This window comes from Borostomias antarcticus (assembly GCF_949987555.1).
Source record: "Borostomias antarcticus genome assembly, chromosome: 9".
In the NCBI taxonomy this organism is placed as follows: domain Eukaryota; kingdom Metazoa; phylum Chordata; class Actinopteri; order Stomiiformes; family Stomiidae; genus Borostomias; species Borostomias antarcticus.
This window is the reverse complement of record NC_140242.1, coordinates 18,924,467-18,940,915: the sequence shown is the minus strand read 5'-3', so window position 1 is coordinate 18,940,915 and position 16,449 is coordinate 18,924,467. Positions and strand designations below refer to the sequence as shown.

The following is a 16,449-nucleotide window of genomic DNA, read 5'->3' as shown; positions in this document are numbered from 1 at the left end:
TGTGTATGAAATGCAAGTTTGATTTGATTTGTCCTAAAGGGGGGACAGACTCAATCATGGGAACCCCCTCATTCTGCAGTGAATGGCGACACCTTGTGGTCATTAGATGGTACAGCAGCAGGTGAGTTCCAGTTTGCCGTGTATGCAGTGGCACAGCCTGGGCCCTGGCAGCAGCTCCTGGCACAGAGAGGAAGAAATCAGCCACAGCTGATAGACATGAATTTAGAATTCACACAGCCAACGGTCGGCGCAAGTTGGACACAATTGTCTGACAATGCAATGGGATATGGGAAGGGATCTGTGCTGATAACCGACTGCTCAGTTCTGATCCTCACAAACAAGCCTGTCATTGGAAACCACACCCATCACACCTGATTGCTGTGGCCAGAAAAGCAGGTGAAAACAATCAAACTGGTTATTAGTGTTTAAAGGTGAGCCGGATTGTGGCATGTGCTTCATGGATTGATTAAGCTGTTTGGGGCCAACGGTTAAATCTTTTTACAGTCTATGGCTATTGAGAGTCAGTTTGTAAGGGTAACATTTCTGTAGCAAAATGGTGGTAAGTTCATTATTATACTTCATTATAGTTTGGGAAGTGTGAGCTTTTTGTGTCTCACTGATTTATCAGGAGTACTGCCTTCTTTAAAGAATTAAATGGGGTTTTAATTAATTTGTAATGCTGCAAGTCTTGTATTAGTTACACACAACCACTTGTAGGTGTTTCTCCGATAGGAGTATCTCTATCCTTGTCAAACTAAAACGACCATGTCTTCCTTGGTAGAGGGAATGCATCTCAGTACACATCGGTCAAGCAGGTGTCCAGATGGGCAACTCATGCTGGGAGCTCTACTGTCTGGAGCATGGCATCCTGCCTGATGGGACAGTCTCTGCATCCAGTGGCATTTCTCCCAATGACTCAAGCTTTGGTACTTTCTTCAATGAGACTGGTACTGGGAAGTATGTTCCCAGGGCCATCTTCATTGATCTGGAGCCTTCGGTTGTGGGTAAGAAAAGCAATTTGTCTGCAGGTTTCCTCTGGACTGTTACAGTAATGTTCTCATTTCCTCATCACACAATACTCAATTCTGCAAACATGTCCTTGGGTTAACTTGTATTTGATATTTTTAGATGAGGTAAGAAATGGGTCCTACCGTCAGCTGTACCACCCTGAGCAGCTCATCAGTGGCAAGGAGGACGCTGCCAACAACTACGCTCGTGGGCACTACACAATCGGCAAGGAGATCGTGGACTCTGTGTTGGAAAGGCTGCGTAAAATGGTGCGTTTAAGATCGTGCCCAACTGCTGTCAGGCCCCATTTGAATTCACTACTACTGTAAAATGTTACCTTCCTTCCCCCCCTGAGAACCAAACAACCAAACATATATTTTGAGGGGTGATTTTTGGGGTAGGTTTTTTTTGGGGGGGGGGGGGGGGGGGCGAGTGTTATATTTTTTTGGCACCTTTCTAAAAGCTCTGTGGTTGTAGTATTGATTAGTCTACATTGAAATCTTGACTTGCACCTTTTGTTGTTCATTTAATAGACTCATAATAATTAAATAGACTAATGATCATTGTCTTGTTCCCCAGTCGGATCAATGTACTGGACTGCAGGGCTTCCTCATCTTCCACAGCTTTGGAGGAGGGACCGGCTCCGGCTTTACTTCCCTGCTGATGGAGCGTCTGTCTGTTGACTACGGAAAGAAGTCCAAGCTGGAGTTCTCCATCTACCCGGCTCCACAGATGTCCACAGCCGTGGTGGAGCCCTACAACTCCATCCTGACCACCCACACCACCCTGGAGCACTCGGACTGCTCCTTCATGGTGGACAATGAGGCCATCTTCGACATCTCCCAGCGTAACCTGGAAGTGGAACATCCGACCTACACCAACCTCAACCGCCTCATCGCCCAGATCGTCTCCTCCATCACTGCGTCCCTGCGCTTCGACGGAGCCCTCAACGTGGACCTGACCGAGTTCCAGACTAACTTGGTGCCCTACCCCCGTATCCACTTCCCCCTGGTCACCTACGCGCCCATCATCTCTGCAGAGAAGGCCTACCACGAGCAGCTCTCTGTCCCGGAGATCACCAACGCCTGCTTCGAGCCAGCCAACCAGATGGTGAAGTGCGACCCCAGGCGTGGCAAGTACATGGCCTGCTGCCTGCTCTACCGCGGTGATGTGGTGCCCAAAGACGTCAACGCCGCCATCGCCACCATCAAGACCAAACGCTCCATCCAGTTTGTGGACTGGTGTCCCACTGGCTTCAAGGTGGGCATCAACTACCAGCCCCCCACAGTGGTCCCTGGAGGAGACCTGGCCAAGGTCCAGAGGGCTGTGTGCATGCTGAGCAACACCACCGCCATCGCTGAGGCCTGGGCCAGGCTGGACCACAAGTTTGACCTGATGTACGCCAAGAGGGCCTTCGTGCACTGGTACGTGGGAGAGGGCATGGAGGAGGGAGAGTTCTCTGAGGCCAGAGAAGACATAGCCGCCCTGGAGAAGGATTACGAAGAGGTGGGCACAGACAGCGTGGGAGAGGAAGAGGAGGAAGAGGAGTACTGAAGGGTCAATGCCATCTAACATTCCAGATGAATTCAGGAAGACGGATACATTCCCTGCTTCCACATTGACCACTGTTACCTGTTCTGTGGTGTAGTGAAAATAAAATGCATATACCTTCATTGTGTGTGAATCGTTAATTTTAGACCACCGTCTATGAATGAATCAGATTATTACCAGGTAGTTTTTACACATGCTTGGAAGTAGGATTTGTTCTGGTCACCTGGTGCATAACACTGATGGGTATACAACATTAGACGGGGTGCAAGGACAAGACGGGACAGTGCAAATAAAATGACAGTGCAAATGAACAATGAAACCACCCCCATTAAATCATGGATGTGTACCCCTCATCAGTGGTGCAGTGGAGGGTATATGGAGTACACCTTTATCCATGGACCCAAAGTATATCCACTTTTTTAAACATCACTAATTTAAACTAAGATTTCTGCTACAGTATACCCACTTTAGTCAGAGTATACCTACTGTAATCACCATTGCCTCTCGGAATGCTTGAACACGTCCAATAGACCTTAGTCAATCAATCAAAGCTTTATTTCTATACCGCATTTCATAACCAGAGGCAACACGCTGCGCTTTACAGTGAACAGGGGAGGTGGGCATATGACCCCTACATATTCCAGAGGGAAGCAAAAAAACGGTATCACCCGGGGCCAGATAAGTGAGCTGTAACAAATTCTTCCCTGACCCCTCAAGGCGATCGAGCAAGCTCCTGGAGTATGTCTACCGGCTAAGAACATTTCTGTAAGGGGGCTGGTTGGCTAGCTGACCCAAACGCAGGACAACGGACACAGACGGACAGTTCCAAGCCCAGAGGGCGGTTTAATATAAAAGCGGCAGTACAGAGGGCAAGGCAAAAGGGTAGTCAAGTTCAGGCAGGGGTCAATCGATCAACAAACAAAGTCCAGAAAACGTAATCCAAGCCGTGGTCGAGGTCCGGTGAGAATGGGTCGGGGAAGCCGTGTGTCAGTCCAGGAAAAGAGCAGCAAACAAAACCGGAATCTGGAGGGGTGGAGAGTAGAATGAGTAAAGGGAAAAAAAACAACTATAACAACTACTATAACGGGAACTTCATATTACCAAAAAGGAAGCTATGCCTCCGAAAGCTCATCTGCTAATGTATTTAAGAGTCAAAGCGAGACCTCGTGATAGTCACAATTCATACATCAAATTACATTACATCAAATAAAATATCCAAGAAAGAGCATGGATCGGCTCGGGACATATAAGCCCCGTCGAGGATGTCTTGAAAGGCCAGGAAAAAATACTTTTATGATGATAGGCAATGATGATAGCAAAATGACCACTGATTTAGTTATCATACAAACAAAGGTATAATGCCCATATAAATTGCCCCTGTGGCAGTAGCATTCCCACGTTAGAATTCGCGCGGATACGATGACTAATTGAATCTATCAGGCACCGGTGTGGACGCATGTGGCCTATAAAAAAAAAAAAGGGTAACTGCACATATTGAGCGACATGGCAGATATGAAGAGGAAGCGTGTGATAGCGTTCACCAAAGAATAACTAGTGATCATGCTGGACGAGGTGGAGCAACCGAAGGCCGTCCTGTTTGGCGGCTACCAGTAGGGCCTATGCACAACTCCAGTAGGCTACTTCCTGAAATTAGACATGCTTCTCTATTTCCTGTCCTACACTTTGGATGAAATGATTATTCAGGAATTCCTGAATAATCATTTCATCCAATAGTGTAAGACAGGAAATAAAGAAGCATGTCTAATTTCAGGAAGTAGCCTACTAGAGTTGTGCATATAGCCCATTGAAGAAGACTCCTGGGCCACCCAGGGAGTGGACAGTCATCAGCAAGAAATGGCAGGACTTCCCCAGTCAGGCCAAAAGCCGGGGAGCGGCAGTGCGCCGAGAGGCAGAGCACCGTGCCTCCCCTCACCCCGGAGGAGGAGAAGGCCCTATCGATCATCGGCCTCACAGCCTTCCAAGGCATCACTGGTGGCCTTGATTTGGAGTCTGGAGAGGGCCCCTCCAACATCCAGCCCTCAGCTGAATCACCCCAAGCCTCCCAGCCCTCAGCTGAATCACCCCAAGCCTCCCAGTCCTCAGCTGAATCACCCCAAGCCTCCCAGTCCTCAGCTGAATCACCCCAAGCCTCCCAGTCCTCAGCTGAATCACCCCAAGCCTCCCAGTCCTCTGGAGAGGAGACCCCAGCGCAGTCAGACTGCTCCACACCGTCGACACGCTCTCCCCCCACCCCCCACGCACCCCATGACGTCCCCCCCCGCCCCCCGTGAGAGGCAGCTGAACACAACGGATGCGAGGTGCGACTGCAGCGAGGAGCTCCTGGAGGTGGGGAGGCAGAGGCTGGGTGTGCAGCGTGAGAGGCTGGACCTGCAGAACAGGCAGCAGGCCCTAGCGGAGGCACAGTTTGTGTGGCCCTCCATATCAGTGCCCATCATTCTGCCAACTCCAGGTAGGCTAAGTGTGTATTTTGTATACTCTGTCTATTCCCACACTGCATGCATTCCATTCAATGTCGCTAATTGAATTTTCCTCCCTTGCAGATGATGCAGATGCCTGAGACACACTGCACACACTCACCACACACACTACATACACTTACCACACACTGCCCACCCACTACAGTACACTGCGCACACACACTACATACACTCACCACACCACTCATCCTTCCTAGGTGTTGCTACCTTGTCGTGATGGGAAGGCTTGTGTGCCTCCATGACCATGAAGGCTATATTGGTGGGGGGTCACCCCCCAGCAGGTTCAACCATGCCGGGCAGGTTCAGGGTAGAGGCCAGACGAAAAGCAACAACTGGCCCTCCAGGTTGGGGGTTGGGCATGGGTCTAACAACCCCACCCCGGAAAAAGACAGCCTGTTACAGGACAAAAGTCTGAAGAACAAACCTGCCCATGTTTTTTCCCAACCAATATTAAACAAGTTCCCTTTATCCTGTATATTTGTCGTTTCTTGCCACATTACAACAGTAGAGGTTTTGAAGAAGGCACACAATATAACAAACAGCATTTGTAAGATCACTAAATACTGTGAATCTGTTAGCAAAGTACACTACAAGGGCAACAGTATTGGGCCACCTACACATAACAACTTTCATGACATCCCATTCTAAATGAATAGGCATCATATGGAGTTGGTCCCCCCTGTGCAGCTATAACAGCCTCCACTGTTCTGGGAAGGCTTTCTACAATATTCTGGAGCGTGTGTGAGGATATTTGACTATTCATCTAGATGGCCTCATTGGATTAATCAATTCGCCAGGATATCTGTCTGACAATATATAAAGACAGCCAGAAAAGTCATGTCATCAAATTATCCCTTTACATAAGAAAATGTTGTTGTTGTTCACAAAGTGGATTATATTAGGCTATGGATAGTCCGTATATTTTGCTTGGCTCAATAAAAGTTTTAAAAACAACATTCCCATGATGTGTTCTGTAGGCTCCATGACATTATTTTCATCATTCAAGTTAATTGTATTTTGTGTACACTAATGATGTGAATCACGCAGGTAGGATCGATTTGTATTGCTGTATTGCAACTCTCCTTTTTAAAAGTGTAATTTTGCTCTAATCGAGCTAAAACTATAACGGGATGAACGGAGCGCATCGCCAAGGGACAGCTTACGATGGGGTCCGACTGCCCTACGTAAAGTATCCCTTGGCTGTGGTATACCTTGGCTAAGAAGGCTCTGGGAAACAGCGCTTCGGCTCCAAGGAGGGCTAACGATGTATCTTCGGAAGGTACATCGTAAGGGCGATTTACGATGTACCTTGGGTGGAGCTGTTTTCCAGAGCCTTCGTAGCCAAGGTATACCTTGGCTTAAGAAGGTTCTGGGAAACGAATCGCCACCTAGAGGTGGACCTAACGATGTTCTTAAGAAGCACGTAGCGCTACGATGCCTTAACGATGCCTCTGGGAAACGCGGCCCTGACCTATAAGGCAGGGGGTAAAGGTTGGAGTGAAAGGATGAACATGTGGAGGTTTGGGGTATAGTCCCATGAAGTCTTTCCCACCGGGTCGTGAACTCCCGGTCTCCTGGGTGGGAGTCCAATGCTCTCACCACTACTCTACTTGTGCAGTGGAGATCGGCGGGTTAAGTTTGGTGTCCTTCTTGATTTTGGTATGCTGGGACTACTGCCTCTTGTGGTGCCAACAGAGAGATGCAGGCCAACATTGTCGGGAGTAAGGGAGGGAGGGAGTGAGGGAGGGAAAGAGGGAGGGAGGGAGTGATAACCCGACAAATGCTATACTAGCTGCGCGGCTGGCCAGCCACGCACAAACATTTAGAATTATATAATTATTTATTTTATTTTATTTTACACCACGTCCACTGTAGTGGACACGGAGATACTTTTAATATGAAAATGTATTATGACACCGGGATAATTTAATGAAAAAACATATTAAAGCTACATTTATTTTATTTTTATATTTTATTCCCCTTGAGTTTGATTAATTCTTCTCCTGTTTGAATGTTTTGAACTGTTGAACAGTAGAAATATATTTGCATCCAGCCAGTCTTACCCCTTTTTTACTCTTGACTCGCTGCTTTCTATCTCCCCACCTCTGCTTTGCGGCATTCGCTATGAGCCTGTTCTGCTAAGTGCTTACTGTGCTTTGTTATATGATTCACTTAAATATCATATCAGACACTACAGAGATAGCTAACACATAATGGCCTACCATGTAGGCAACATCTCTGTAACTATTTGTATTCTCTACTGATAGTCATATCTCTTCTATTAAGTATTTAGCCCATGTTAATCGCTCTGTAAATGTTCTTAGTCAAGACAAACATATTCCAGGAGCTTGCTCGTTCGTCTAGTTGAGAGAGTTCAGGGAATACTTTTTTACAGCTCACCTTTCTGGCCCCCGCGTGAAACTGTTTTTATGCTTCCTTGGAGTATGTAGGGGTGAGACCTATGCCCCCCCCCCCATTGCTCTCTGTAAAGCGCATTGTGCTGCCTCTGTGTATGAAATGCAAGTTTGATTTGATTTGTCCTAAAGGGGGGACAGACTCAATCATGGGAACCCCCTCATTCTGCAGTGAATGGCGACACCTTGTGGTCATTAGATGGTACAGCAGCAGGTGAGTTCCAGTTTGCCGTGTATGCAGTGGCACAGCCTGGGCCCTGGCAGCAGCTCCTGGCACAGAGAGGAAGAAATCAGCCACAGCTGATAGACATGAATTTAGAATTCACACAGCCAACGGTCGGCGCAAGTTGGACACAATTGTCTGACAATGCAATGGGATATGGGAAGGGATCTGTGCTGATAACCGACTGCTCAGTTCTGATCCTCACAAACAAGCCTGTCATTGGAAACCACACCCATCACACCTGATTGCTGTGGCCAGAAAAGCAGGTGAAAACAATCAAACTGGTTATTAGTGTTTAAAGGTGAGCCGGATTGTGGCATGTGCTTCATGGATTGATTAAGCTGTTTGGGGCCAACGGTTAAATCTTTTTACAGTCTATGGCTATTGAGAGTCAGTTTGTAAGGGTAACATTTCTGTAGCAAAATGGTGGTAAGTTCATTATTATACTTCATTATAGTTTGGGAAGTGTGAGCTTTTTGTGTCTCACTGATTTATCAGGAGTACTGCCTTCTTTAAAGAATTAAATGGGGTTTTAATTAATTTGTAATGCTGCAAGTCTTGTATTAGTTACACACAACCACTTGTAGGTGTTTCTCCGATAGGAGTATCTCTATCCTTGTCAAACTAAAACGACCATGTCTTCCTTGGTAGAGGGAATGCATCTCAGTACACATCGGTCAAGCAGGTGTCCAGATGGGCAACTCATGCTGGGAGCTCTACTGTCTGGAGCATGGCATCCTGCCTGATGGGACAGTCTCTGCATCCAGTGGCATTTCTCCCAATGACTCAAGCTTTGGTACTTTCTTCAATGAGACTGGTACTGGGAAGTATGTTCCCAGGGCCATCTTCATTGATCTGGAGCCTTCGGTTGTGGGTAAGAAAAGCAATTTGTCTGCAGGTTTCCTCTGGACTGTTACAGTAATGTTCTCATTTCCTCATCACACAATACTCAATTCTGCAAACATGTCCTTTGGTTAACTTGTATTTGATATTTTTAGATGAGGTAAGAAATGGGTCCTACCGTAAGCTGTACCACCCTGAGCAGCTCATCAGTGGCAAGGAGGACGCTGCCAACAACTACGCTCGTGGGCACTACACCATCGGCAAGGAGATCGTGGACTCTGTGTTGGAAAGGCTGCGTAAAATGGTGCGTTTAAGATCGTGCCCAACTGCTGTCAGGCCCCATTTGAATTCACTACTACTGTAAAATGTTACCTTCCTTCCCCCCCTGAGAACCAAACAACCAAACATATATTTTGAGGGGTGATTTTTGGGGTAGGTTTTTTTTGGGGGGGGGGGGGGGGGGGGCGAGTGTTATATTTTTTTGGCACCTTTCTAAAAGCTCTGTGGTTGTAGTATTGATTAGTCTACATTGAAATCTTGACTTGCACCTTTTGTTGTTCATTTAATAGACTAATAATAATTAAATAGACTAATGATCATTGTCTTGTTCCCCAGTCGGATCAATGTACTGGACTGCAGGGCTTCCTCATCTTCCACAGCTTTGGAGGAGGGACCGGCTCCGGCTTTACTTCCCTGCTGATGGAGCGTCTGTCTGTTGACTACGGAAAGAAGTCCAAGCTGGAGTTCTCCATCTACCCGGCTCCACAGATGTCCACAGCTGTGGTGGAGCCCTACAACTCCATCCTGACCACCCACACCACCCTGGAGCACTCGGACTGCTCCTTCATGGTGGACAATGAGGCCATCTTCGACATCTCCCAGCGTAACCTGGAAGTGGAACATCCGTCCTACACCAACCTCAACCGCCTCATCGCCCAGATCGTCTCCTCCATCACTGCGTCCCTGCGCTTCGACGGAGCCCTCAACGTGGACCTGACTGAGTTCCAGACTAACTTGGTGCCCTACCCCCGTATCCACTTCCCCCTGGTCACCTACGCGCCCATCATCTCTGCAGAGAAGGCCTACCACGAGCAGCTCTCTGTCCCGGAGATCACCAACGCCTGCTTCGAGCCAGCCAACCAGATGGTGAAGTGCGACCCCAGGCGTGGCAAGTACATGGCCTGCTGCCTGCTCTACCGCGGTGATGTGGTGCCCAAAGACGTCAACGCCGCCATCGCCACCATCAAGACCAAACGCTCCATCCAGTTTGTGGATTGGTGTCCCACTGGCTTCAAGGTGGGCATCAACTACCAGCCCCCCACAGTGGTCCCTGGAGGAGACCTGGCCAAGGTCCAGAGGGCTGTGTGCATGCTGAGCAACACCACCGCCATCGCTGAGGCCTGGGCCAGGCTGGACCACAAGTTTGACCTGATGTACGCCAAGAGGGCCTTCGTGCACTGGTACGTGGGAGAGGGCATGGAGGAGGGAGAGTTCTCTGAGGCCAGAGAAGACATGGCCGCCCTGGAGAAGGATTACGAAGAGGTGGGCACAGACAGCGTGGGAGAGGAAGAGGAGGAAGAGGAGTACTGAAGGGTCAATGCCATCTAACATTCCAGATGAATTCAGGAAGACGGATACATTCCCTGCTTCCACATTGACCCCTGTTACCTGTTCTGTGGTGTAGTGAAAATAAAATGCATATACCTTCATTGTGTGTGAATCGTTAATTTTAGACCACCGTCTATGAATGAATCAGATTATTACCAGGTAGTTTTTACACATACTTGGAAGTAGGATTTGTTCTGGTCACCTGGTGCATAACACTGATGGGTACACATTAGACAGGGTGCAAGGACAAGACGGGACAGTGCAAATAAAATGACAGTGCAAATGAACAATGAAACCACCCCCATTAAATCATTGAGTACCTCATCAGTGGTGCAGTGGAGGGTATATGGAGTACACCTTTATCCATGGACCCAAAGTATATCCACTTTTTTAAACACCATTTATTTAAACTAGGATTTCTGCTACAGTATACCCACTTTAATCACCATTGCCTCTCGGAATGCTTGAACACATCCAATAGACCTTAGTCAATCAATCAAAGCTTTATTTCTATACCGCATTTCATAACCAGAGGCAACACTGCGCTTTACAGTGAACAGGGGAGGTGGGCATACGACCCCTACATATTCCAGAGGGAAGCAAAAAAACGGTATCACCCGGGGCCAGATAAGTGAGCTGTAACAAATTCTTCCCTGACCCCTCAAGGCGATCGAGCAAGCTCCTGGAGTATGTCTACCGGCTAAGAACATTTCTGTAAGGGGGCTGGTTGGCTAGCTGACCCAAACGCAGGACCACGGACACAGACGGACAGTTCCAAGCCCAGAGGGCGGTTTAATATAAAAGCGGCAGTACAGAGGGCAAGGCAAAAGGGTAGTCAAGTTCAGGCAGGGGTCAATCGATCAACAAACAAAGTCCAGAAAACGTAATCCAAGCCGTGGTCGAGGTCCGGTGAGAATGGGTCGGGGAAGCCGTGTGTCAGTCCAGGAAAAGAGCAGCAAACAAAACCGGAATCTGGAGGGGTGGAGAGGAGAATGAGTAAAGGGAAAAAAAAAAAACTATAACAACTACTATAACGGGAACTTCAGAAACCACAATTTGCCACAAGGAATCTTAGGGAAGAACTGGCGACGAACGTTGGGAAGACCGGGTTCTTATAGGGGAGGTGATTGGATGAGTGGTGGCAGCTGGTGAGCCGCGCCCTCGGAGCTCGTTAGCGGAACCGTGTTCAGGTGTGCGGGGTGATTACGTCGGAGGGCGCGCAGAGCGCGCGCTGAAGTGGAAGGCCGAGGTGTGCGCGCTGCGGGAACGGTGGTGGGAGCTGGAGAGCGCCCAGGCGGAGGCGGAGCCGTAACAATTTCTAAAGCCATAAATTACATTAAATTAAATTTTCAGAGTAAGAGAGGCTAAAAACATAATAGGAGAGACATGGCAAACACTGGTGTATGTCTGTGTGTGCGTGAATGTGCCTGGGCCCAGATAGAGGCAGTGCTAGGGGTAGGGAGGGGGTATGAATGGGGAACGGACCTGGGTTAGGGTGAGGGGGATCTGAGCCCAGGACTGGTGTATGTCTGTGTGTGTGTGTCTGTGTGTCTTAAAAATTATTGAAGTCCTTGTCCTAGACATTTTGGAGTAGGTCGTAGACCTAAATGACTGACACACTTCATTCAGTCACAAGATGGCAGTAGAGACCGGCCCTTAAGACAGCTCACTGTCTGCATCATATGGAAATAATTCTAGAACCATTTTGTTTATAGCAGTATTTCAGGCAGACTTTGGGGTATGTTAAGTTAGGGGGTCTTAAACTGGTTCTGATGCTAGGCTTGTGCCCCATATTCGTTCTGTAGACACCTAAATAATGGAATGGTTACTTGTTTACTCAATCATGTCATGTCGGAGATCAAGCAGCATTTAGGCTACTGTGTATGCACGTGGCCAAGTCAGTGTGAATTTGCAGGGATTTTTGTCAATGCCATCATTACAAAGCAACAGGCAGACAGGGGCGGGGCAGCGGAAGCGCGCAGCGTCGCGTCCAAACTCTGGTATGTTCTAGATCGCTCCATGGTTCGACGCTCTATTTTTTTCGGCTCGGCCTCAGCTGATTGTGACGTAGTTGGGAGAGAGAAGGCCGGGGAAAGGCTAGACCCGAGGGGGGGGCACCAGGGGCTTTACAAATTATGGTCCGGGGCACGCCGCCGGGGAATAACGCAAACGATTACTGTTGGATTGTCTAGTTTCGGGGTGGTAGCAGGCTTCAGAAGGACGTATTCCGTGGACCCCCCCTCTGTTGAGCTTCAGTCACGAAGAGCGCGGGTAGTCCAATCCGTTTCAAGAGGCGCGCCGACGGACACTTGATACTCCTTTAAGGTATAACTGAGTAGGCTATATTCATAATCATTTTCACGAAGTAGCACCGCGATGTGCGATCTACACCGATCTAGGCTATCTGGCTAATACAAGACTGTATTCAAGGCTAACGTAGGGCTTCTTTACCCTATTAGGGAATATTTTGTTACGAAAGTTAGGCTAACTCTATCTGAAACATTGTTTGTGCGCCCCTCTGTGCGTGCCAGTTAGTCGCTCACCCTTCACCGTCGCATGTGCCAGTCGCAGCTGTCAGGTGGCGTGACGGAGCGCGATCTGTAAATAACAACTGTAGCGTCCGGTTGCATAGCGCATGGCCATCCCATCCCAAGGGGAATACCGATGGACCGGGCCCAGTCCCGAGTTTAATTTACATCTCACTGTCGGTGGAAATTATTTCGACCGAACGTTCACATGGGGTTTTAGCCCAATTGAATTGCCGAATAATGAGCTATTGCTTGTTGGTTGAAAAGTAGCCTGCAAGGTAGGTTTGATAATATAGGCTAGTCAGTATCATTGCCAAACCCTTCAGAGCTTTTCAAAGCAAATTGGACCAGGTGGAATGCTCACAATAATCTCCTATAGGCTAGTGTTGACTGTGTGGGTGAGGTTATTTGTATGTGTGTGTGTGTTTATAGTTTTGTTGTTGACATGCTGTGTGTGTTGTCAACAGGCTGTGTGTGTGTGTGTGTGTGTGTGTGTGTGTGTTTGTGTGTGTATGTGTGTATGTGTGTGTTATTGACTGCAGCTTGTCTGTGGGCTCAGGGCTTTCTTTCCTCCAGGTTGTCTGTGTGAACGGTGTGTAGCGGGGAGACATGGTGGACTACTATGCCATCCTGGGAGTGCCACGGAACGCCTCTCCTGAGGACATCAAGAAGGCGTGAGTAGAACCATAGAACCAGAACAGAGAACACACGTGCAACATTCTAGACTTTATGATTCACTACATTATTTATGTGGTCTAAATAGCTCCGTCTCTGGCACACACAGTACTGTGACATCCGAGTCGCTAGAGCAGAGGGATGCGATTTGTAGATGCTTCTCCGACCACAGCTGCCCTGACATCACCTGGCCAGAGGCCACCAGTCTCATTCAGTTACTGGACAGTCCGTTACACAGTGCTGAGTCAGCATGGCTGATTCATCATGGCGCTCTGTCCCAGGGATTTATAGCACTGCTTATAGCTTGTGTCCTTTTTGTCGAAAATGTTAATGTTTATTTGTTTCTCTCTGTGTTTGTGTGTGTTTTTGTTTGTGTGTGTGTTTGCGTGCATACATGTGTGTGCCTGTTTGCATGTGTGTGTGTGTGCACATGTGTGTGTGTGTATGTGTTTGTGTGTGTGTATGTATGTGTGTGTGTGTGTGTGTGTAGCTACAGGAAGAAGGCGCTGCGGTGGCACCCAGACAAGAACCCAGACAACAAGGAGGAGGCTGAGAGTAAATTCAAAGAGGTGGCTGAGGCCTATGAAGTCCTCTCAGACAGTAAGAAACGATGGTCACACGTTGTAACCCTAGTGCTATGAGTGGAGCAGAGCCCCACAGGGCTAGCTCCTATTGGCTAGTGAAACCTAGCTAGCTACATTGACTGAAAAAAAAAAAACATACACGCACCTGTGTCCAACCAGGTCGGTAGTACGGATCGCAGCCGTGTGCTGAACATTGTCAGCGCACACACAGGACACAATAAATGTAAGCGGGCCTCTTCCTCGCTCACTAGAGGTGGAGGATAGAAGCTCTCGGCTCATAATCCTGTGCGCTAAATGCGCCCCGGACCACTTTAGGAACGAAAGATGGATCCGTGCGCAAAACAACTTTGCTCCCATCACCTGTGATGAGATAAACTGTCAGAGTTCGGGAGTGATATCGCTTTCTCCACACCAGCGCGCAAAAGCAGTCCATTTGCTAGAGTAAACCGAGGCAGTTGAAGCTGCGCGCGCACTCTGAATCATACTGATCACAGCTGGAGAGAGTCCTCTATCAGACAATCTCCGCCGTTCAGGAGCCAGGCCACCAGAGGGCGCCCCAGAACCGGGGGCACGCAACTCGAGCCCTCCGCCTGGGACAGTGCGTTCGGCCAAGGAGGGATGAACCACGGTCCCACAGACGTCATGGCCATCACCTCCGCATACCATCTCGCCCAGTGGCGATCTGGCGCTATCAGAATCACTGATAGACCCTCTGACCGCACTCTGGATAGCAATGGTAAAATCAGCTCCATTGGCGGGAAGGCATAAAGCAGAGCCTTCGGCCAGGGGGCATGCGCGAACGCGTCCGCCCCCAGCGGAGGCTGGTCCTGCTGCTTCAGAGAAAACGAGAGGGGACACTTTGCGTTCTCTCTCGAAGTGAAGAGATCCACCTCTGGCCTGCCGAACCGGGTCCAGAGCTGAGCCACTATCTGAGGATGTAGGCTCCACTCGTCCGGATGAGGCCCGCCTTGGGACATCAAGTCCACCCCGACATTCAGACGGCCGGCAATGTGCTGTGCCGTCAGAGACCGGCGGTTGACATGAGCCCATCGCCACAGCCCCACCGCCAGCCGGTGAAGCGCCGGCGACCGAACTCCCCCTTGCCGGTTGATGTACGCTACTGTGGTCTGGTTGTCTGACCGCATCAGTACATCGCTCCCCGGTACTAGGTGGACGAAGTGGAGCAACACCAGCAACACCGTCTCTAATTCCAGGAGGTTGATGTGACGCCGTTCCCCGACGGCCCACAAACCACCTACGGCCTGTGACAGACATGTACCACCCCAGCCGTTTAGAGACGCGTCGTGAGCATACACTCTGCCTATTGGAACACTCCTGATTGGTGTCATGCTATGAACTAACACGCCTCACATTTAGAAGCGGCTGTACTAAAGTTTTATTCATAGTATGAATTTAAAATTATCAACTGCCTGTAGTGTTCTGAACATTCCACTATTTGTGTGAATGTGGAGCATGGTTTTCCTCACTCTCCTCTCTCAGCATTAAAGGTAGGCATGAAGAAAGTATGGCCAGCTTTACACAGCTCTATCCCAAAATGTATAACTGTCACAGCTCAGAGATTTACACTGTAGGAATCATGGGAACCAGATTAACATTGTGGTACTAAATATGCCTGTGTTGTGGGAGCAGTGAAAGTTTTATTCACAGTTTTGTCCCATTGAAATGAATGATGGAATGTTCAGTTAGAGTGGTGGCAGTTGGCGATTTGAACACATTTTGTAAACGGCTGCTACTGCAACAGTTTTAACAGTTCATACACACGTTTTATATCAAAATTTTCAGCATTTTACACTCACTCACATCTAAATATCTAAGTGATGCCATTTGTAGTTTTTGAAAATGTCAGTGCTAACTGAAAACCATGCTCCCCATTCACACATGGTGGAATGTTACTGCTCATACAGTTTAAGCTACACCGACATATTATATCTTAAAATCTTAATCTGGTTCCCTGGATCCCTACGGTGTAAACATCTAAGCTGTGATATTTATACTTCTTGAGATACAGCTGTCTGAAGCCGGCCTTGCTTTCCTCATGCCTGCCCTCTAGTGTTGGTGTGCAACGGTATTGGTGACTCCGATTGGTCTAAATCTCAGGCTATGAACAGACAGACACACTCACAGACACGTGTCACTTATAGAAGTGGCTGCGCCGCTTAAAAAGGAACGATACAGGTAAATGCAGGCATGAAATCAAAAGGGTTACAAAAAACTTTTTTGTCTGTAGGCTTCTAATACATACATGCTCTAACTCTTTCTCAGGTTTGAAGACATAACTAAGACATGACACTATGGAAGCCATACAAATATGCAATCTTGTAAATATATAGTAACGTAAAGATATGCAAATTAGTCATTTACTAAACATGGCTCTAACAATCATACTTTAGGGGTATCGTCCAGCTGGGCTATAAGAAACCACCTTAGTACTGATTACATGGCCCTGGTTCAGTTATTCATATGGTCCTACACCTCACCCCTATCATTCTATTTCTC

The 16,449-nt window shown here is 48.2% G+C and overlaps 3 protein-coding genes across 4 annotated transcripts in view; all 3 read left to right on the top strand.

Moving 5' to 3' along the window:
* Window positions 1–823: 823 nt before the first annotated feature.
* Window positions 824–2,562, top strand: LOC311313320 (tubulin alpha-1D chain-like; the record flags this gene model as incomplete). The annotated part of the gene is made up of 3 exons (XM_084443442.1): window positions 824–1,004; window positions 1,129–1,277; window positions 1,588–2,562. 3 exons carry the CDS (start codon window positions 824–826, stop codon window positions 2,560–2,562), a joined length of 1,305 nt encoding a protein of 434 aa, XP_084299568.1.
* A 5,825-nt stretch (window positions 2,563–8,387) lies between these two features.
* LOC311313321 (tubulin alpha chain-like) lies at window positions 8,388–10,127 on the top strand (the record flags this gene model as incomplete). The annotated part of the gene is made up of 3 exons (XM_084443443.1): window positions 8,388–8,568; window positions 8,693–8,841; window positions 9,153–10,127. 3 exons carry the CDS (start codon window positions 8,388–8,390, stop codon window positions 10,125–10,127), a joined length of 1,305 nt encoding a protein of 434 aa, XP_084299569.1.
* A 2,188-nt stretch (window positions 10,128–12,315) lies between these two features.
* The window catches only part of LOC311313315 (uncharacterized protein), a 21,400-nt gene continuing 17,266 nt past the window's right edge, over window positions 12,316–16,449 (top strand). Inside the window, exons 1-3 of one of the 2 annotated variants that reach the window (XM_084443437.1) lie at window positions 12,316–12,470; window positions 13,233–13,347; window positions 13,839–13,948. In XM_084443437.1, coding sequence (XP_084299563.1) covers window positions 13,283–13,347; window positions 13,839–13,948 — 175 coding nt within the window. In that variant the 5' untranslated portion in view covers window positions 12,316–12,470; window positions 13,233–13,282. Of the gene's footprint in view, window positions 12,471–13,215; window positions 13,348–13,838; window positions 13,949–16,449 lie in introns of both variants that reach the window. The other variant, XM_084443436.1, reaches the window with a different exon arrangement.